At 40.4% G+C, this 23,382-nt stretch overlaps 1 protein-coding gene across 4 annotated transcripts in view; it reads right to left on the bottom strand.

Annotated features, from left to right (window-relative positions):
* The window catches only part of SCFD2 (sec1 family domain containing 2), a 414,129-nt gene extending 398,015 nt beyond the window's left edge, over positions 1–16,114 (bottom strand). For all 4 annotated transcript variants that reach the window (XM_067735963.1, XM_067735964.1, XM_067735962.1 and 1 more), the window contains exons 1-2: positions 15,129–16,114; positions 405–573 (exon numbers count right to left, since the gene is read on the bottom strand). In XM_067735963.1, the coding sequence (XP_067592064.1) occupies positions 405–573; positions 15,129–15,966 (1,007 nt within the window). In that variant the 5' untranslated portion in view covers positions 15,967–16,114. The remainder of the gene's footprint in view (positions 1–404; positions 574–15,128) is intronic.
* Positions 16,115–23,382: the final 7,268 nt, after the last annotated feature.

Raw genomic sequence — 23,382 nt, forward strand, 5'->3', positions numbered from 1 at the left:
AAGAGTATATCATTTACACATAAAAAGATGGCACTGTTTCAGAGCTATGTGGGCAGTATTTTAGTCATGTGGAAAAGTCAACTGGGAAAGAGAAATTGAGTAAGCCTAGCCTCAACTCCATGTGAAGCTGTCTGTGGGTGCGTAAATTGACTCACTTAGTTGACCCTGGGAACAAGTTTATATTACATCCAAATGACACCTCTATAAAATTCCATACTTTTTGGCTTTCGTTGTTTAATGAATATGGTTATTTCAAAGTTAAGAAAAAATTCTTTTTCTAAATGCTATCCATGAATTTTTCAACCAGACTGATTCTTCATTGTTTCCTTTCTACAGGAACAATCTACAAGAGAAAGAAAAGGGAAGAGAAAGAAAAGGATGAGAGAAAAAACTACACATCTTACTTGGATTGTGCGAGACAGCCGGGTGCAACCATATTCTGATTCTCCTCCTCGGCCTGGAGTGCAGTGAGTTCCACCATGTTAACCATCACATCATTGGTGTGGCCCGGAAGCTGGGGAAGAACTGAAAGGATCTTCTCCACCAAGTTGTCTCCATGATGTCCAACCGCCCCTGTTTAAGCAGACAAGAAAATATGAACTCACAAAATGGGAGGAAAAAGCAGCTAAATTAATGTTCTATAATACCCCTTCTATCAAAAACAGTATCCATTTTTAGCTTCTGTTACACAAATCAATAACATAAACCTAACATTCTGCCCTTAGTAACACTAATCAATCTCACAATTACCTACAAAATGTATGTCTTGTGTGTTGGACTTAATGGTCCCTGAGAGCAGGCACTGTGTCTGCTCTGGTTACTGCTATAATTCCCAGCACCTAGCATAGTGCCTACCCATGGTAGGCATCAATAGGTATTTAGTGGATAAATAAATAATAAACATTTGGAAGGTCAGGTAAATGGCGTGATAGGACAACACTATCCTGAAATTTTAGAGCCCAAAGGATTTTCTTTATTTTACTGATGAAGACCTTAAGACCCAGAAAGGCTTAGAGACCTGACCAAGAATAGCAGATCTCCCCTTTGCTAGAAGTTTATCTTCATCATGGCAACCATTTATCTAGTTCACCCTCTACCCACCATGTCTAGCAGGCAACTTGGCAGCTAGCAGGCTCACTAATTATTTGTTAGATGAAGGAAAGAACAAATGAATGAATAGTAACAGTTTGCAGTGATAAAAGCATTTATACAGTGCTTTCTGTGTACCAGGCACTGCTCTAGGTGCTTTACATATATTAATTCTTTTAATAACAAATGAATTAATAAGCTCAAATTAAAATTCAAGACCAATGACACAGTTTAATGCTTTTTCCATGAGACCAAGTTATCTTTCCAAAAGCCATCAATGCTTGGAAGACATGATTCCAACAATGGGTGGGACTGGCCAAATCAACTTGTTTTGATCCCACCCACTTCAAATCAATTACTATTTTACTTCCTAATGTCTATCTCTATTGTTTTTGCCATGTCATATTAATTGCACAGAAGAACTAGGTAGAAAAGACTAAACCAGAAATCCAAGGAATCACTGTCAGCACCATCGTCTTCTTCGTCACAACAGCTAATATTTATTGAGAGCTTATGATGTACCAGGTATTAACTTCCATACTGTACATTTATTATCCACTTAATTCTTGGAACAACTCTAATAGGTAGGTATTATTATGCTCATTGACAGAGTAGAAGATTCAGTTTAAGTAACTTGCTCACAATTATATATGTTGTAAATTACAGAGCAAGAATTCAAACTCAGGAGGCAGAACTCCAAAAACCACGCCATTAAAAAAAAACAACAATCAGGCCCATAAAAATGACTTAAGACAGAACCAGCATGAGTGCTTCTAATGTGGCTTCTGATGCTAAAGAAAAGAGTTCTAATTCTACCAGTAAAATATTCACTTATTAGGCCTGGAAGGAAACATGTCTTATTTATGTTGTCTATAGTTTATGGTTGTCTCCCCAGCACTCACACTACAAGCTACTCATTAAATACTTGCTGAATGAATGCCTAGTGACTATAAGTGGCCCTGAGATCCACAGGGCAGTCAGAAGTCTCTAAGTGAATAATATCTTTAAGCCTGGAAAGAATGGAGATACGACGATTACCCCATAGCATCATTTCTCTCTCCACTAGTAACCTCCTCACTTATTTGAAAACTTCCACTAATCACTACAATAACTCTTCTTTGAACCTGGTGCCCAAATTCTGAGCCCTGCCCCCAAGCTATTCTTATTTTTATTTGCCATTCACAGACACATGGTACAGACAAGTAGTCTATATGTTCTGCCTTTCTTTCCTAACTTCTTTAGCCCCTACAATCTAGCTGCTACTCACTCTTCCTCCCTATGCTAAATGCAGGGGTCTTTGGCAAGTCTCAGTTCATTAAACCTTTGGCAAATTAAAACTGTTGACTAATCCAGTCCTCCTGAAACTCTCCAAATATGAGAAGTCAAGACATGGCATACTTATTTTTCCTTAAGGTTTAATAGCTAATAGTTATTTTTACAGAACCAATGTATCATTTACATCCTTAAAATATTATATACTAACACCCTAAATGTTCAGAAGTAGAGGAGTAGTTTTTTAAAATTATGGCATATTTACTGAAGCAGTTCTCAAATTGTGATTTTTATTTTCTTCTATTTATTTATAGATTCTAAACTTTCTATGGTGAACATATATTCCCGTTGTAATGAAATGAAAAAACATGCTATACACACATATAAATATCCCAAAATTTTACCAAGGGTTATCTTTGAATGGTAGGACTTTGGTTGATGTAAACTCTACCTAAAATTAATTTTTCCCCTGTGTTTTCTGCAAGGAGCACATGAGACTGACCTAAATTAATTAGAAAAATAATTTACACTCTTTCAGAAACTGTTTAAAATATTATATATGAGAATTAACAAAATGCCAAATTTACATGAGCAGGATTACTCAACTTTTTAGGTTTAGTCAAAAAGAATGTGTATTTAACATGTGATAATGAAGGATAAAGCAGGTAGGTATAGGCTTTCAACTCATGTCCTGCTCTTCTCTGAATACAGTTTGTTGCATGTCCAGCTTTAGAGGGTTCAATATACATTTTAAAAATTTAATTAGTGCCAGTTACATGACTCAAACATAGACTAAGCATTTGGGGCCTCTCAATGTCACAGTAACTTCAGATTCTTCCTCTATGAAATGAATAAAATGCCAAGATTTGTATCACACTTAAATTTTCAGAGAGCTTAATTTTTCCGTTATTATAGAAATTTTAAAGTATTATTTAAGACGCTGAAGAGTGGAAGTCAAGCTGAACCCAGTTATTTTTCCCTGTCCAACTGTTAATCTAGCCAAGAGCAATGGGATCTAGTCTGGCCAGAGAATGGTTTATTTCCCAATGCCTTCTTTTCTAAAGAGGGTATAGGAACAAGAAATCGGATACATGGGCTCTAGTGGTCCCATCCTCCATTAGCTCCTTGTGTGATCTGAGGCAACTTCCAAAAATGTGGTGCTATTTTACCAAGCTAAAAACTCAGAGTTGGTCCAACCAACACCTAAATATCTTTGAAGCTCAGTATTTGAGATCCTAAATTCAGTCAACTGTTTCAAAGGCTAAACTTTTATAGTTAACAGCACCGGAAAAATAGCAATCCTGTATGACCCTGTGGATCATATGTGAATGTATGTGCCAGTATCATCATCATAAGGCATATAACATCTACACTTGCCTCTACTTATAAGGAATAAAGTGAGAAGCAAGAATTGAGGCATCTTCACAAGAGCTCAGTCATACTGTAGTAGGGCTTAAAGATAAAAACACAAGAGCCTTCTGTACATTTCACAAACAGGATATTTTGGGATTATGCACAGTGTCCCTTTGTGTTGAGATAGGGTTACTGGATTCTTGGAATTAGTATATTCAAAAACTCACCTCCTGGGACTTCCCTGGTGGCGCAGTGGTTAAGAATCCGCCTGCCAGTGCAGCGGACGCGGGTTCGAGCCCTGGTCCACGAAGATCCCACATGCCGTGGAGCAACTAAGCCCGTGCACCACAACTACCGAGCCTGCGCTCTAGAGCCCACGAGCCACAACTACTGAAGCCCCGCAAGCCTAGAGCCTGTGCTCTGCAACAAGAGAAGCCACCGCAATGAGAAGCCCGCACACTGCAACGAAGAGTAGCCCCCGCTTGCTACAACTAGAGAAAGCCACGGGCAGCAACAAAGACCCAACACAGCCAAAAATAAAAATTAATTAATTTTAAAAAAACTACACAATACACAAATCTTAAAAAAAAAAACACCTCACCTCCTTTCTGATTCCCCATGACTCTTTCTTAAGAATATTTGACCATCTTTCATTATTTTGAGATGTTTCAGTATTTGATGACATTTCTGTCTTCTAAGAACAGAATATTTCATTATTGCTCCTGATGTTTCCTTCTATGTAGAAGGACAACAATTAGCATAACATTTCTGAACTTGCCTCACCTCCTTCAATCAATCCCTTTTCCCCTGGGTTGTCAGGTTCTACTCATTCTGCCTAGGATAGGTTCTGCCCTTGGAAAGAGGGAAAAAGACTTTCTCTGGTCCACTCCTGATGCTGAGTGGGTAAACCTTCCAACCCAAGAATTTGGTGTTAGGAATCTCACTTGCCCATAGATGTAAGCCACATTCTTTAAGGTTCACTGTATCCACCATAAAACTGGTATTTTGGCCTCTGCCTGCCAACTCTTTATTCCATATTCAATTTAGAATCTGGATGGTTAAAGGAGTGTTAGTTATTAATTACTCTTTAATACTACCATTTCTAACACTACCTGTGGTTGGCTCATATCAGTCAAATCTAGTACAAAGGGGATGTATTAAGGTAGATAATACATACTGGTCAAAAGGCTGTTTCAGTTTGCCATATACCAGGTAGGACCCTGGGGGGATGGAGGCAGGAGAATAATAAGGCAGTACTTCTATAGGTTTATTCAGTAAGTAGTTTTCACCACACAGTAATTTTAGATAAGAGTCACATAGCATTCATTATACTGCCCTAACTTAAATCTTCTCCTACACTCCCTCTTTCTGTGAATGGATTCTGAAATTGCCCAGGCTAGAATACTTGGCATGTCTTCAAATTCTTCTTAACCTTCTACCATTATATCAGTCACCACTCTATTAATTCTCTCACTTAAATACTCAACTACTCCTTTCTTCATCCTTCCTATTACTGACTTGGTATAAATTCACATCATTTCTTACCTAGATATTTTAATAGTCTCCTGATCAATAGTCTCCTAGCCGCCAGTATTTCTTGCTTTTATCTCAAGGAGCCCACTGCTCCTAGGCTGGGCTCCTCTATGGGTGCATGGGAGGGTTGAATTTTATGAGAAATATTTTAAGTTTATGCTTTTATCTAGATAATCCACAACTTTGACCAGTTGCTCAAAAAAAAAGTTCCTTAATTTCAAAACAGTTAAGAATCACTGGAAAAATAAAAAAAAAAGAATCACTGCACACCACACAGTATAAGTTAGTTGAGCTGACAGCTATCAATGTTATTCCTCTCTACACACTTTAAGAACAAATTAACAAACTGTGCTACATCCATACACCTGAATATTACTCATTAATAAAAAGGAGTGAACTACTGATAGAAGCTACAACATGGATGAATCTAAACCGTATTATGCTAAGTGAAAGAGGCCACTCAAGAGGCTATATACTATATGATTGCATTTATATGACATTCTTGAAAAGATAAAACTCTAGGGACAGGAAATGGTTCCATGGTTGCCAGATATGAGAGTAAGAGGAGAGACTGCCTACAAGGGGTACAAAGGGAATTTTTTGGAGTGATGGCACTCCTCTTATATCTTGATTGTGGTGGGTGGTTACACGACTATATGTTGTTTGACAGAACTACACACTATTTAGGATGAATGTTGCTATATGTAAATTATACTTTAATAAACTTGACTATTAAAAAAAGCAAGCAAAACGATAACAAAAAACCTACCCATCCCCCCTCAGTTCCCACTTTGGAATCAATAAATCCATCCATCACATCATCCACCAGAGAACTCATTCAACAGAAAATCTGTACATGCACTTTGCCTGCCTAAAAGCTTATTATGGCTCCTCACCAAGCATGAAATGTAAAGCCTTTATCTTTCCTCATCATCTTTATCACCCTTCCCTCCTGATCTCTTACCTCTCCCTCAGTCATTCATCCCAACCTTAAGCTCTACTAAAAAATTACCTAAAAAGAATTCCCAGAACAACCTATGCTCCTTCTTACATGTTTGCACACATAGGGAGCTTTTAAAAGAATACTGGTTCCAGACTCTGCCCAGACCACTTTTAAAAATCAGACTTTCTGGGGTGGTTCGAATGTGAGAACCACTGGTCTAGAAATGGCCACCCCTTAAGAGAATATTTGTACCTAAACCATATGAAGGCACATATCATTTATATGTGAATTTGCTAAGCTTTGTGCTTCCTCATAGATTATGAGTTCCTCATAGACAAGAGTCTTCTTAACTGTTTGATCTTTATGCGTGCACTTCTCAAACTTAACGGCACATTCAGATCACCTGAGGATCTTGTTAAAATTGTGATTCTTAAGCCTGGGGTGAAGCCTGGGATTCTGCATTTTTAATTAGCTTCCAGTTGGGCTTGAGGCTGCCAGTCCCCAGGACACACTGAATAGGGAGGTTTTATGTCACTATCACCTAGCACAGAGCCTGCATATAAAAGTTGCTCAATAAACATTTATGAAATGAATCGAAATCATCCATGTCATTCTTTACACTCCCCTAAGTAACCAAAATTGTAGTGATCTTGCAGGATTATACAGAAAGACTCTTTCACTTACTGCACTTCATTTTTTCTTCTCTAGGTATGACAGAATACAGTTCTTGACAAATGGTTAATTCTAACCAACTCTCACTTACTTTAGTGGCAGATAATAGGTCAGGTAGTAAAATTCTTCTGGGTTACATGTATGGCAAATTACTCTTGTACTTATGTTCTTAGTCTTATACTTAGGGGGAAAACATACATTTAAAAGAATAAAACATTAAATCATTTTAAAGGCATATCATTAATTAATAAAAGTATTAATACACATATTCCCCATTATGTACCAGGCAGTGTTCTAAGAGCTAGACATGTTAACTTATTTTACCCTCTCAGTCTTCTGGTGGGTACTATTATCCTCATTTCACAGATCAGGAAACTGACTTATGACTAGGGAGAGGCAGAGCTAAGGCTACTGTAACTAGCCACTCATGCCTATTACACAACCTAGATAAGTGGTAGCAGTTACCATATATTGAGGATCTACTGCAATCCCCTTACTCCTTACATATATCATCCTGTATAATGTAAATCTGAGCATGTCATATCACAGCTCGAAACCCTCCAACTTTCCCATCATACTTTGGCTTTTACTCTAAGTCTTTACTTTGCCCTACAATGCATTCCTTCTGCCTATCTCTCCAACATTATCTCCTATCACCACCCTCCTTGCTTGCAGGGCAAGCTGAAGGAAGCCATACGAGCCTCCTCAAACATGTCAAGCATATTCCCACCTCAGGTCCTTTGCACTTGCCATTCCCTGGGTCTTATATGTTCAATACCAAGGCTGTCACATGGCCTGCTTCTTCTCTCTTGTCAATCTCTGCTCAAATGTCACATCCTCAGAGAGGTCTTCCCTAGCTATGCTATCTAAAATGGAGACCCGGGCTTCCCTCGTGGCACACTGGTTAAGAATCTGCCTGCCAACGCAGGGGACACAGGTTTGAGCCCTGGTCTGGGAAGATCCCACATGCCGTGGAGCAACTAAGCCTGTGTGCCACAACTACTGAGCCTGAGCTCTAGAGCCTGCGAGCCACAACTACTGAGCCCACAAGCCACAACTACTGAAGCCTGCATGCCTAGAGCCCGTGCTCTGCAACAAGAGAAGTCACCACAATGAGAAGCCTGCGCACCGCAACGAAGAGTAGCCCCAGCTCAACGCAACTAGAGAAAGCCTGCACACAGCAACAAAGACCCAACACAGCCAAAAATAAATAAAATAATTTTTTAAAAGCTTAAAAAATAATAAAATAAAATAAAATGGAAACCCTATCACTTTTTAATCTCTTATCTACTGTTTCAGTTATATAATGGATGGATGGATGATTTCATATGTTTCCAACAGCACTTCAAGGTCACTCTTTTCCCCTGTTTACAAATGAGAAAACCCTAAAAAGGCTCAATGAGAATCAAACAACAAGTAAGTCACTAAGCTAGGACTTGAAGTTATTATACTGGTCTGGCTCTAACACCTGCAATCTAGTCAGAGCCTTAAATGGCTTCTCAATTGTTCCTCATACCTATGCTTATTTTAAACAGTATCCTCTGAACCCTAAAATAAAGATATTAATTGGTTATTTTGCATTTTGTGGAAAATCAGATTGGGGGAGATGGGGGAGGAAAGAATAAGTCACTTCTTTGAATACTAAGGCAGCACCAGAGTCCAACAACTGTGTTTAGTCTTGGAAGGTGCTAGCTTCTAGAGGCCATATCAGCATCATCTCTACTAACCAGGACGATGATAGCCTCACATATGAGAGAGATTATGAGCACAGGCTCTAGAGCAAGCTGCCAAGGTTCAAACCCTGACTCTGCCATTTACAAGCTGTGTGATCTTGGGTAAGTTAGTTAACTCCTATATGTCTCCATTGCCTCATCTGTGAAATGGGGATCATTATAAAAGAATTATTATGAATATTAAAGGAGTTTATATATATAGATTGCTGAGAAAAGTAGTATGCTCTCAAATGTTAGCCACTATTAATAGTCTCAAATTTCAAGACTTTAACAAAATAATATACAATCACACCTTAAAGCAAATATAAATGCACAAGTATACCATAATCCCAGGATTAAGAACCACCCATTGGATTGGGAGTTAACCTTTAACTGACTAAATTTAATTTAAAAGTTTACATGAAACTAAAATTCAGGAGAATTGAACCAAGAAAGGAAATTTATTTCCCAGAGTTACCGCCACCTCCTATCTTTTGATCTTGAACTTGTAGACTATCAACAAAGCTCTCTAGTCGATCTCAAGAGCCAGAAAAGAATGGAAAGAAAACCAGACTCAAACTTTTCGAGATTCATAAATCACGTCTACCTTTTTAATTGTCCCTTGAAACAAATTAGAAGCCAGAACAGTCGGTAGAATGCTGTATTTAAATCCCCTATGCAAACATGCCTGAAGCACTCTGCAGAGACACAAGCTTCTGTGTGGGCTAGACATGGCAGAAGTATGCCAAAATCGTAGCAACAGACACTGGTGGCCATTTACTTCTCAAACAATTGCAACAAACTTTCTCTACTTTTCAGCCCTGAGAGCTTATCAACTGCTTCAAGGGAGCAAGGAACTTGTCTATCTTGTTCACCAATGTTTCCCTAGACCTGGAACAATGCTTGGCACATAGTAGGCACTCAATAAATGTTTACTGAAAAAAAAAACCCAACTATTAGACAAAGCGATATTACTTTCAGCAAAGATGATGACAAAAAGAGAAATTTCTCAAAACTGTAAGCATGATATTAACACTGCCGAATATTTATGAACTATTGGAGGTTATTTTTGGTAGTGTCAGTTTTACATCCAAGAATATATACATAGGCATATAAATCTTCTAATGGTAAATTATCAAAAATGGCATCCAAAATATTTAACAACAAATAACAAATTAATATACTAGGTATATAAATTAACATCTAAATAGAAAACTAAAAATGTATTTCCCTTTGGCCGCTATATTAAAACTGCTGGAGCTTCCCTGGTGGCGCAGTGGTTGAGAGTCCGCCTGCCGATGCAGGGGACACGGGTTCCTACATGCCACGGAGCGGCTGGTCCCGTGAGCCATGGCCGCTGAGCCTGCGCGTCAGAGCCTGTGCTCCGCAACGGGAGAGGCCACAACAGTGAGAGGCCCGCGTACGGAAAAAACTGCTGTCACATAATTTAAATTGCAATTCAAACCATTCAAGTCATTCCGATCATTTCCAATTACCTTTTGACTTTTAGAAACTGTTGGTGTAATCATCTATATGCTACAGCTATCCCTGGCTAAACATTGCCCCACATTCTGTCTAAACCACAATATGATGCAAGAAACCACACCGGTATATGTATAGCTGATTCACTTTGCTGTACAGCAGAAACTAGCATAGCATTTTTAATCAACTGTACTCCACTAAAACTTAAAAAAAGAAAAGAAAAGAAACGACGCCAATTTTTTTTTTTTTTTCCCAGAACGCGTACCTCTCACTGCCGCGGCCTCTCCCGTTGCGGGGCACAGGCTCCGGACGCGCAGGCCCAGCGGCCACGGTCCACGGGCCCAGCCGCTCCCCAGCACGTGGGATCCTCCCGGACCGGGGCACGAACCCGCGTCCCCTGCATCGGCAGGCGGACTCTCAACCACCGCGCCACCAGGGAAGCCCCACGCCAAATTCTTGTAACAACAAACCATGAGCTCCCCAGCTCCTTATGCTTGTTGCATCCAGAAAGATCAGTAAAAATATTGAGCATGGTGATCAGGTATGTTCCTGGACGCCAGAGCCTGGATCAAGGTTGGAAAGCACCCGCGCCAAAAACAGTGCCACCAACACCACCTACCCTACCACCCCATCCAATTTTGGGCCACTCTGGAGCAGAGGAGAAGTGCTGCATCTCTACAACCGTCACTACCAGCATGAGTTCCCTCTGCTGCCTCAACACCCCTGGGGGTCAGCTGCATCCACACCGCAATGCTCCTAAGCCCTATCACTCGTCTCCACCAGGCAACAGTAACAGGTAATTCTCAACAAGTAGAGAATTTCCCTTTACTGGCTAGTACAGAAGTACTTTAGTATTTAAAAAAACAGGTTTGACAATACAGCTATGCACCAACTGAAAACCAGCCCTGAGGATTACCAATATGGAATAATAACACTATGTTGAAACATTTTTGAAATAAATGAACCATTAAACTGACCATCTGGAAGATAGTATGGAGGGTTATCCAAAAGGTATCCATTAAAAAACCTTCAATTTATAAGTTATTAGGACATAGTAACAAACTTGCTCCAATTAGTATCTATCCTCCAAAATCTACCCTCCACCAGCCAGATATAATTTAGATCCCTTCTGAAGGAGAGAATGTCATAATTTAAAAATGGGAAGTAGATCATGGACCTTTTCTTGGCTACACTATGCCAAAGCTTACTGGTTTCAGAGGGGACCACAAAACAAACTCGTTCCATGCACCAGTAGAGAGGTAGATAGTTGCGCCCCAGGGACACCCCTTTATGCCACCCACTCTGGCTTCCCTTTATCTCCTATCCCACCAGGCCACTGTTGCTGCCACCCACCACCTCATGCAGGCACCTCTCCCCACTCAGGAGATCTCACCCAACTTGAGCTCCCTCACCCAGGCCTGGTAGCGCTCTCCTCCCTGCATGGACACCTATCTTGCTTAGCCCCACCTAGATGCTTTTCCACTGAATTATTCAGTAAAGTAGGAAGGAAGCAGAGTCCTTATAATTTTAAATGTACTTGGGAAATACCTCAAGGAACTTTTGGGAGGTTCACTCCCATTGCTTTATCATCAGCTTGCATAGTTCTCTTGGCATTCTATTGAAAACAATACTTTCATGGTTCCTCCTAAGCCCTGGACAAAGTAAGTGAATTTTTCTTTCTCTTTACCTGTTGCCTTGAATCTACCCAGAGAGACCTCCCATTTGCTCCCTTTGAACAATGCCCCTTTTAACATTAAATATCCTTTTACATGGTCTCATGTACCTAAAATGTCTTCTCCCACACCAGTTTGCTTAATGAGTACCATCACCAATTTAAAGCACACCCTGGAAGCCCACCTACTGGCAGAAGGATCCTAAACAAGTACAAAGAAAGTGAGCACTTAACTCTGACAATTCAGAAAACAAAAGATGCTGACCTCGGTCACTAATAGAAATATTGGAGCAATCCTGTCACATCTGGCCTACTACTTAATGTTTCTGCTTTTCTTTTTTCCAGTAAAGAACAACTTCAGAGCCTCAATTTTTTATTCTTGAAATGATAAATAATACTTAACTCACCTAATTTGTTGAGAAGATCAAATAAGGTAATGTGGAAGTGATTTTTATCCATTAAATAATCACATAAATATGATTAGTTAATATTATTATTTCCTTTCTCAAATACTACTGTGGTCCCAAATTGTCAAATTTTAGAATATTCAGAAAATGTGTGCCCCGCTGCATTTGTGAATGACTAGTGATACAACTTAGGAATCTCAGAAGTATTTTCAATCAGAAAAAATAAGTACACTAACCTCAATGAAAGTCTAGCTCTCAGCAACCTTTAATTCACCTGTTCATTCATCCATTCATTCAATAAATATTTACTGAATACCTACTATTTTCAAGGCACTCTTCTGAGTGCTAGTTAATAAACAGTAAACAAAATAGAGCCCCTCCCTTCACGAGCTTCCGTTCAAATGGGAGGAGACAGGCAACTGACAGTCAATTAGCATGTTAGGTAGTGGTAAAGACTATGACAAATAAAGTAGGGTAAGGGGTTAGAGAGTGTCTAAAGAAAGTGGTCAGGGAAGGCGTGTCTGAGGAGGAGACATGTGAGTGGAGATTCGAAGGAAGTGAGCGACAAAACCATGTAGACACCTGAAGGAAGAGCATTCCAAGCTGAGCTGCACAAGAACATCAAAGGCCCTGGGGCTGGGACATACTTCGCATGTTGAGAAATGGTAAGGTGGCCAGCATGCCAGGAGAGCAGTGTGTGGGGGGGAGATCAATAAGGGATGAGGTGGGATAGGTACACACAGGCAGATGATGTATGGCCTTGGAAACCGTGCTAAGGAACTTAGATTTGATAGTGGGTGTGATGGGAGGGTTGTGAGCAAGCAAATAACATGTCGCCAGTTTTATGTTTTGATGGGATTACACAAGAAACTGCATGATCTGTATGTCTTCTGTACTTCTTTAATATTTGTATTTTTTTAACTATTTACATCCTCTACTCTGTTGTGACAAATGCTGCTTTCAGACTGAGTAAAATGGATTCTGATAATTGAATATTGGATTTGGTGACATGGAGGCCACCAGTGATCTTGACAAAGGAAGTTCCTGAGGAGAACTGAGGGGCAAACAGCCTAATTGAAGTCAAGGGAAAATTGAAGCAGATGATTGTAGAGACAGCAAGTACAAATTTCTAAGTTTGCTAAAAATGGAGCAAAAGTGAAACTGAGCCTGAGGGGTCAAGAAAGGAGATGTTCCATTCTGTGTGTATTTTGATGGGGAAAACCTAGTAGAAAAGACTTTTTTAAAAAAATGATGATCTAGGAAAGGGGAGGGTATTTGAAAGAAGTAAACCTACGAGAGAAGTGAAAAAGGAAAAGATTTAGTCTGCAAAGGAGGAAAAGTTGGCACTAGATAGTAGCAGGAACAGTACATCTTTTAATATGAAGGAAGGAAAGAAAAATATGTGGGGTACAGAGGTAAAAAGGTTGGTAGACTTAGTGATAAGAAGATACAGTTTTCTGGTGGCTTATATAAAAGCAAGAAAGCTGAGGGGGTGAACATGGGGAGGGAAATCTGGAGGCTTGAAGCGAGAGAAAGTATAAAATACTTGTGCTGAATGGCAACTTTGTCTTCCTAGCGCCCTTATTTTCTAAATCATTCTTGACTACTTCGTATTGTAAGCTTTTAGAGGACAAGAAGCTACACTTACCTTGTTTTTTTCTGTATTTAGAAGAGTCATATACAAGGAAGAGATGCATAATATGTAAAGGAGTAGTTGCTATGATGCTGGATGGCCAGGACATTAAAGTTTGCCTAACTGGAGTCTTGGGGGGGGACACAAAAATATGTGACCTTGATTAATTATGAAACAATATGTCACATTTTGGGCAAAAAGAAATAGAAGCATAAGCAGTATATACCACGCACTCAAAAACTCAACAAGCATATACTCACTCATCAGGTGTTTTTAATCCTCTAAGAGTTCAGGGGTGTTACAATGATTACTTTTATTTAAATCACACTGACAGGCTGAGTACCTGGTTACTTCAGTCACATAATTAAGCTTACATCTCAGTATTACCACTTAGCTTACTTTCTATTTTATGATCTGAAAATGAATCTTATAAGGTCAAAAATTCAAATGCACCTGTTGTGGTTTTTTTAACTTCATTTGACATTTTTTTTTAACCTACTGAAGGGAATGCTTGCCAAAGTCAGTTTCCTGATTATTCTCCCTGAACTTGGGTGTGGCCAACCTACACTACCAGCAGCATTACATCTACCTAATTAGAGAACAATAAAGTTGACCTTTGAAAATAAATGCACATGTCAAATATCAGAAAATGTTTTTTCTTCACCTATTTTTAAGGGTAACATTTGTTACTTATGTGTATAAATATTATTACAATTTGGGACTACCCAATCTTCAATAGAATGAGAGCTAAGAATAAATGAACGTTTGAAAATATTTTCACCAGAAAATGAGACTAAATACATATTTGTACATATTTTCTACAATTCTGTTTAGCCTCATTTTCTGGTGAAATTTAAGTTCAGCCTCATTTATTAACACTCACGTAAAGAAACTTGAAAGTCAACTAACTGTAATATTTTCGTGTTTTGTGGTACAGGTTACCTCCACTTGTTCATCTGTTAATACTTCTCCAACAACTTAAAGCTTTCTTATGAAGGATTGTTGTGAATACTGATATCTGCACATGTCTAAAAGGTTCCCAGGTGGACAGCTCTCCTCCATGTCAGGATAAGTCTGGTTTTCCAATCTCTGGGCTAGATGCAGTTGTTCTTGTTTAAAAGGGCAGTGCACGCTGAGGATGTATTTACCCAAGATAGCATTTAACAAATTTGCTGATTTGCTTGTCTGTATCCCCCCTCTAGACGATAAACTGGGGGATCAGGGACTGTGTCCATCTAGCTCTTCTTTGACTTCTCAACCTGACACATAGTTAGAGGTCAATAAAATATATGTTGAATCAATGGAAGTCCCAGCACTTTGGAAAGCGGTTATGAAGCCTTCCACAGCAAACGCCACTTACCTGTGAGATCCAGAGTTCTGTCCACAAAGACCACTGATGCCCTGCCTGTGGCGGTCTTCCTCCTGTTCTTGGCGGGAGCAAAATTGGCCAGATCTGCAGCGATGATCCGACTGAGGGAACCTACAGCAAAACACTCCTCCCGTACCCCTAAATGCTCACACAGGGAACTGAGGCCGGACACCAGGCACCTAATCGTCAGCAGCAGCTCAGGGGTTAGGGTAGTGGCATCCACCTCAGCCAGGTTTCCCAGCCTCCTCTTGTCCGATCGGGCACGGTTGAGGATATGCACATCCTGGGGTAATAGTGGGAAAAGGGAAGCAAAAGCTGGAGTCAAGGCAAGGTGGGGAGCAGCACATGCGAGTAACAACGGGACGTGCAGCACCTCAGCCGTGTAGTTCATGTTGCCCATCCACTCACACAGCTTCTCCTCCAGTTGCTCGAACACTGGCTGCTGCCCTTCCAGCTCAGCCGCCGCCGCCGCCGGCACGTGATTAGCCGTGAGGTGGACTGCGTGATTCACAGCCGTGACCACCACACAATACTGGAAGTGACTGCGGCAGATGATGTCCCGTAGGGTCTCCACGGTCCGGCCTTTCAGCAGGCAACTCAACACAAACACCGCTTTGGGCTGCTCGGCTCCGCCACCAACTGCGGCGGGCTCGAACTCCCGCAGGTAACACGCAGAGTTCCCCACCGCCTCCAGCAGCCGTGAGGACCCGCAGCCCCAGTGCAGGCTCTCGGCGCAGGCGGCGTCCAGGTACACCACGGCCCGTTTCACTTTGGCCAGGACCTGCTCCCAGGCTTGCTGGGTGAAGGTCAGCACGCCTGGGGTGCTCATGGTGGGGATTCGCAGACTCAGGGCACCGAGCGCAGGAACTTCTCTCAGAGCTCACAGCTTCCGGGAATTGGGCTCCCGGAGACATTGACAGTCAACACAGTACACGTGGGACGGCCTCCGACTCATCCAGTGTAGGCGCATAGTAATGACGTTACGGAGCGTGATTGGCTAGCGGGGAGACGTCGCGGAAGAATGGTGAGGGCTGGGAATAAACGGGCGGGGCTCGGAGGCTCCCGGGTGCCTCTAAAGTTCGGGGAAGTGGAAAGGAGCTGCCTAAGAAAGAGCTGAGGGGTTTTCTTTTCGTCTCCCTCTCTGCTCGGATTATCTTCGCTGCTCCTTGAGAAATCTCAGGAATGATAAATCCTAATTCTAAATATGATATTTTCCTTGGATCTGAACGCATTTCTTTAAAAGTGATGTGTTGCCCAGCAAAACTAAGAGCAGCCAGAGAAGATAAAAACAACCAACTGCTGTGTGATGTTTCTTAGTTTATACATTACTATCACATACATTATTGGACACAAACCTCTAACAGACAACGGTTTCTCTCACTTTCTCTATCTTCCTTCCCTCATCTCATTGGCACTAAATCTTGATCCACTTCAAAAATCTAGAATCCAGCCCTTTCTCCTCATCTATCCTTCCTCTCACTGCCTTAATCCACTGTCTTCGGTCAACTGAACAATAGCAGTGACCCTCCCCCCCGCCATCATTTCCCAGTTTTCCATCTCTTCTCCCTTCCATTCAGTTTGCTTCCCAGTAAACTAAGCTTGTTCAACCATTTTTCTGCTTAAAATCCTCTCCTGGCCCAGTTGCCTACAGAATACAGCCAGATGCGTTATAATGGCTCCAAAAACCTTCATGATTTCTCTATTTCTCTCCAGCTATCCCAGCTTAGAACATTAAACAGCTGCACAATGAAGTCAACAGATTGAGCCCAAAATGTTTTACAGGTTCAGTTCATTCAATCACTATTTATAAAGCACTTATTAAGTGTAATCACTGAGTTAGGCTCCAAAATACAGTGGTTAATAAGATATATTACCTGATCCATGAAAAATTTACACCTCTGCTAAGTACTTGCCATATCTAGGGTAAGTTTTAACATACCTGTTTTCCTTAACATATCTGTTCTGCTAGATGGTGTGCTAGAAGCTTGGTATCCCCAACACTAGAAAATAACAGGTGTTCAATAAATGTTTGTTGAATAAATGCTCAGTTCATATCAGTATAATAAATAATATATTCAACCAACTTTTAATGGACATGTACAATATTCCAGACACCGTGTTGGACACTGAGGATATAAATAGAAGTAAGCCACAGTCTTGCCTTCAGAAGAATCTGAAATAAAAGAACCCACACATGTAAAGCAAGCAAATGCAATAAAACATTACAGAAGCAATGTTTTTAATTTTTTGTTTGTTTGTTTGTTTTGCTGCACCATGCAGCATGCAGGATCTTAGTTCCCCAACCAGGGGTCGAACCCCTGGACCAGAGCCCCCTACATTGGGAGCACAGAGTCTTAACCCCTGGACCTCCAGTGAAGTCCCAGAGCAACGTTTTTATAAAAAAAAAAAAATGTTCAAGAGTTATAAAGTGGGAAAAATAAACTCTGACTAAGTGAAGCAAAAAGGGAAGCGGTCAGAAGAAGTTTCATATAGGACATAAGTTTTGAGTTGCCTTCAAAGAAAACCAGGTGTTCACCAGGTGTACAGGATGGGGAGGAGCATTCCTGGCAGCAGAGCAAAGAGTGCAGCATGGGGCTTCCCTGGTGGCACAGTGGTTGAGAGTCTGCCTGCCGATGCAGGGGACACGGGTTCGTGCCCTGGTCCGGGAGGATCCCACATGCCACGGAGCAGCTGGGCCCATGAGCCATGGCCGCTGAGCCTGCACGTCCGGAGCCTGTGCTCCACAACGGGAGAGGCCACAACAGTGAGAGGCCTGCGTACCGCAAAAAAAAAAAAAAAAAAAAGAGTGCAGCATGAACAAAGGTATAGAAGTATGAAACCTTACAGCATGTTCTCTGGAGCTACAAATGGTTTAGTATAGCTTGAATGTACTGTTTGAAGAGAGGCCCATGAAGAAATAGGAGCTAGGAACTAGAAAAGAAGGGGGCAAGTTTCAAAAAGAATAGAGTGGTCAACAGTAGTGAGTGACAGAAAAGGGAAAAGTGAGATGGAATCTGAAAAAAAAAAAGTTGGCAGAATATGAAATTAGGTTCAAAGAAAGTAACTTGGCCCCTAAAATTCAAGGAGGGAACAGTTCTAGGATATAATGAGATCCATAGTGTGGCCCTAAATGCAGACTGCTGATGTGGATGAATGAAGATTGTTGAATAGTTAGATTCTAGGAGATCAAAAAACAGATGAGCAGAATGTGCAAGTTACTTGTTATGATGCCAAGTGGTAAAGGAACGGAAGACTGTGTACCAGACCCCAACATCATCTGTGAATAAGGGGAAATGAAGAGAGAGAGGCAGAGGTGGTTAATAAGGAGGTATGCACTGGCAAGGAGGAGAATTTTCAAAAGAAAGTGGCACCACAACAGTCTGGTAGTGGCCCACCAGAGCGAAGGAAATGGCAATACTTCCTCCAGGCTCCATAGTACAACTGGGTGAAGAAAAATGGTGGGTCTACAGTAGAGAAGGATGAGGATGATGTGCTGTCCCTGGAGGGAAGTTAGATTTCTGTTTCAGTGAATGAGTAGAGACATCTCTGCTAAAATACTGACATGTATACATAATGGACATGTGGGACATGTATATATAACGGAACAAAGTTAGGGACTGAGAGTTAGATACAGAGTTGGAATTCAGGCCTGAAGAAACTGGGAGGGGATAAGCATAGAGTATATAAGGGAATGACACTTAAAGAGTTGACAAAAAGTGACTCAGAATGAGGAAATGTGGGGGGACTGCATAAAGTTGGGCAATACACAACCTGTACAGCCACATGCCACCCAAAGGGCTGCCAGATCATGAAGGGGCTTATAGGTCACGTGGTAGGAAGTTTGGATTTTATTTTATGTGTAACAGGAAACTATTGAAGGGTTTGTGTTACGTGAATTGCAGTGGAGATGGAGAGAAGTAGACAGTGGAGATGGAGAGAAGTAGACAGATTTGGGATATATTTTGTAGGAAGAAGTAACAGGTCTTGCTAATGGATTTTTATAGGCGTGAGAGGGACTCAAGAGGGAAAGAGGGGAATCAAGGATGATTCCTTAGGTTTCGGCTGAACAACTGGTTGGATGGTGGTTATTCATAATACGATGGAGAAGCTTGGGAGAGAATGGAAGTGGGATAGGACAGGTTTGGGAAGGGAATTCACAAGTTCTGTTTTGGGCATAAGTTTGAGATGCCTATTAAATACCCAAGAGAGGCATCAGGTGAAGCACCTGAGTGAGCAGCTTGTCCTGAGCTTAACGATAAATTAAGAATGCAGACAGAAAATTGAGAGTCATAGATATATATCACATAGACAGTCTTAAAAGTCATGGGGTTGGATGAAATAACCTCAGGGGACAGGGTAGACAGAAAAGAGAAGAAAACCCAGGAAAAAATTGATTTCTTCATCTCAGACATCATGGCAGAGTTAGATGAATTCTTGCTAAAATTGCATGCTTAAGACCATCAGATGTACCTTATTTAAATGTGATTTGTACTTTTCTGCTCAAAATAGCTAGCAATTATTTTCTATTCTCATAAAATCAAGCCTATCTCCATCTCATTTCTAAGTCCTCTCTGTTCATGATCAACACTTAAGGATTTACTAAGCACTTCCCATTTGCTTGATATTGTAAGAGAGAATCTGGTGAACAAAAAAGTTTTGTTTTCACCCTTAAAGAATGTGAAGTTTACATAGCAGTGTAGATGTGAATAGATGATACAATTGCCAGAAACAACTAGCAACATAGAATTTAGTGTTAACATATATCAGAATGCAGAGGAAGATGGATAATTGAGGCTTAATTCCTTCTTGTGGTATCTAGAGACAAAGGAAAACTCTACACATGTGCAGTTTCTCAGGATGTTCAAAGGACAAAAGGCCTAAACCATAACATATGTTGAAGAAAATAATCAATAAACAATTTATAATAGCATAGCAAAGAGTTTTATTTGCCAGACTAAGGACTATAGCCCGGAAGACAGCCTCTCAGATAATTCTGAGGAACTGCTCCGTAGAAGCATAGTCTTCAGCACAATTTTATGTCTTATCAGAAGAAAGAACATCAAACAATTCAGGGATACATTCTTACGTGGTTTCAAAAAAGAGAAAAAAGATCAGCAGGTACACAGCGAATAGTATGGCCTTGGCACCTGGAAAGTTAGTCTTATCATTGAAGGAGTACCAGCTCTGGTGTCCCAGGAAAGGAGGCATTTAATATTATTTATTTATTTATTTACTTACTTACTTACTTATTTACTTATTACTTTTCGGCTGCATGGCATGAGGGATCTTAGTTCCCTGACCAGGGATCAAACCCACGCCCCTGGCAGTGGAAGCGCAAAGTCTTAACCCCTGGACCACCAGGGAAGTCCCTAATCTTTATTTTTAACATGGACATTCTTTACTTCTGGTCAACGTGCCCTTTTCTTTCATAATTAAAGAAGAGGTACAAAGTATGTTTCATAGGCCACAAACAGGCTAGTTAGCATAAAATTCAAGTTAACTCACGGATAAACCAGAATGACTTCCCCCTACCTCAATATATGAAAACTTCTTTTACCAGTCACCTCTAATTTGTCAAATGCTTTCACGTTTGAAACTTCATTTTACCTTTGTTATCCTTCCAAGAAGTGGGTATAAAATGCTATTTTAATATATCAATTTACTGATAAGGAAAGTGAGGAACATTGAAATGACATAACTAAAGCTGGCAGCGAATAGTATAGTCGAGCCTAAATGCCATATCTATTCAAAACACATCTATGTGTATTTACTATCTACTAAATACTGAGCAAGGCACCTTTATTTGATCTTTACCTCCTGTCATCATTTTAATCATCTACTGAGCATTCCCTTTCAGTACTTCTCAGAGATAGATACATTAAACCTGTTGCTTTGTTGTTTTCGGCTTTTTTTTTTTTTTGCCAAGAACCAGCAGATCTCTCTCACACACACACCAACACAGACACACAGACACACACACACACACACAATGGAAAACAAATATCAGAATATATGGAGTATCATAGTTTGATAAGGTCATAATTTTATATAATATGTTCAAGCTACCTGTCTTTGAAGTCTCCCCTGGTGGGAGATAAAGATACCTTTAACTAAGGACGTCTATCCAGGCAAAGAACTCAGTTTGGAAGTAAGGAAGGAAGAGGTTTTTTAAGAGTGGTTATTAGTGATTTATGGGCTTCTCTGCTTGTGAAAATCTTCATTTTCAAAGCTTAGCTCAAATGCTACCTCCACCATGAAGGCAATTCTGATGCATCAATTATTATTCATCAATTCTTCAGTTTAAGTAATGCCTTGAAAGACAAACTCATTTCAGGCAGCTGAAAGGAGAAAGAGGCTCTTCAGCAAAAGGCAGTTTGTTCTCCCATGAAACCATCATTACAGACTCATAGAATGATAAATAGAAACATAAACAGACAGGAATGTGAGTGAATGCCTTATGACACTCTCGAGCAGAATGTAAAATCTTCACTTTGTTACTGTCAGTAGAGGCCAAGAAGATCTCCTAAGTGCTAGGCAACACACCAGGAATTAGAAGGACATATAAGAAGATGCCCTGTTTGAGGGAGGATTTGGTGAAGTCTTAGGAAAGCAGATATGTAGTCAAATAATTACTATATGATGTGATAGACACATGCCACGGAACCAGCATACTGTGCAGAAAGGAATGATTAGCTCTGCACTACCCACTCCAGAATAACTCTAATCTCATCTACATATCCTCTCTCCCTCACTCCACTCCAGCTACATTTGGGGTTCTTTGAATGCTCCAAGTACGCTTCTGCCTCAGGGTTTTTGCACTTCCTATTCTCTCCACCTGATAGGGCTTCTCCCAGAAATCCACAACGGTTTACTTCTCTCCATTCAGGTCTCTACTTTTGAACCACCTCATTAGAGTGGCTTTCCCCGACCACTTGATATGGAATTGCATCCTATCCCTCTTCATCACTTTGCTCGGGGTCCCCCTTTCCTGCTTACCCTACTTTATAATCCTTATCACTATCTGACATACTGTACATTTATATGTTTATTGTCTGTCTCCCTTTCATTAGAATGAAAGCTTCACGGGAGGAAGGACTTTGTTTTACTCATTGCTGAATCTACATAGTTTAGAAGAGTCCTTGGCACTTGGTAGGCCCTCCATAAGTATTTATAGAATAAATAAAGAAATGGGGTTCAGGAAAGATTTCAAAAGTTGACTATATCTCAACAGACTTTAGAAATACACAAGGGATTATCTATCCCCTTCAGATAAGGGAGGCTGAGAATAGCAATAGAGGAATGTTCAAAGGTTAGGGAGATTAAAACCACATGATTTGTTTAAATAGCATGAGATGGTGTGGCATTGGTGGTGTAAAAACACTTTGTGCTTCTATTAAGACCCACCTTTCCCTTGTAAGTGAGTTAATTGTTTACCACCCTTCTGCCTTTCTCAATAAATTGAGAGCTCTCAAGGGCAGGGGCTGTGCTTTACTCATACCTTTATTTCCTAAGTTCTTAAACAGCAGATATTCAATAATTGTTAAATAAATAAATGAAAAAATATGAAGCACTTAAAAAATGAACATAGTTTGACATACACAAATATGGAAAGGACCTGCAAGACACTGCTGAGAAAAAAAAAACCAAACCAACCAATCAAATAAACAAATCTACACAATTATACATACAATATTGTACCCCTTAAGACTCATTAATCTCAGGTTCTTTCACCAAAACAATACACGTGTAGCAAATATGTATAAAATTTCATAATGCTGCACATGAAACAGAAAAACAAGGGCGACTTCTGGAAAGGAGGGTAGTGGATGAGAAGGTCTTTGACTTTTTGACAAAGAGAATGCATTATTCATTTTTTAGTTTGGCTTTTGTTTGCTGTTAAAATTAATTTTTCAGGAAAGTGGGCATGAATTATGATTTCTTCTCTAATGAGAAACAGGGACTGATAAGGCGATTCTGGATCAAGTCTGATACAAGTAAAGAATGAAACAAGGCCTTCAGGAAGATTTTAAAAAAACAAAACGAGAAAGCAAGCATCACACGCAAAAAGTAACGACGGTGCACTCTCCAGCAAAAGCAATACAGGTTATCAGAAGGAACGTTGGGGGAGGGGAATCGTAGCCTACGTAAGACGTCACGGGAGAAAGCCACGCTAAAAGGCAAGCGAGATCCCGTGGAGGCGGGGCCAACTACGGTGCGCAGGCGCAACCAGGCTCAGGTGGCCGCC

The sequence above is a fragment of the Pseudorca crassidens genome, chromosome 4, assembly GCF_039906515.1.
Source record: "Pseudorca crassidens isolate mPseCra1 chromosome 4, mPseCra1.hap1, whole genome shotgun sequence".
Classification (NCBI taxonomy): domain Eukaryota; kingdom Metazoa; phylum Chordata; class Mammalia; order Artiodactyla; family Delphinidae; genus Pseudorca; species Pseudorca crassidens.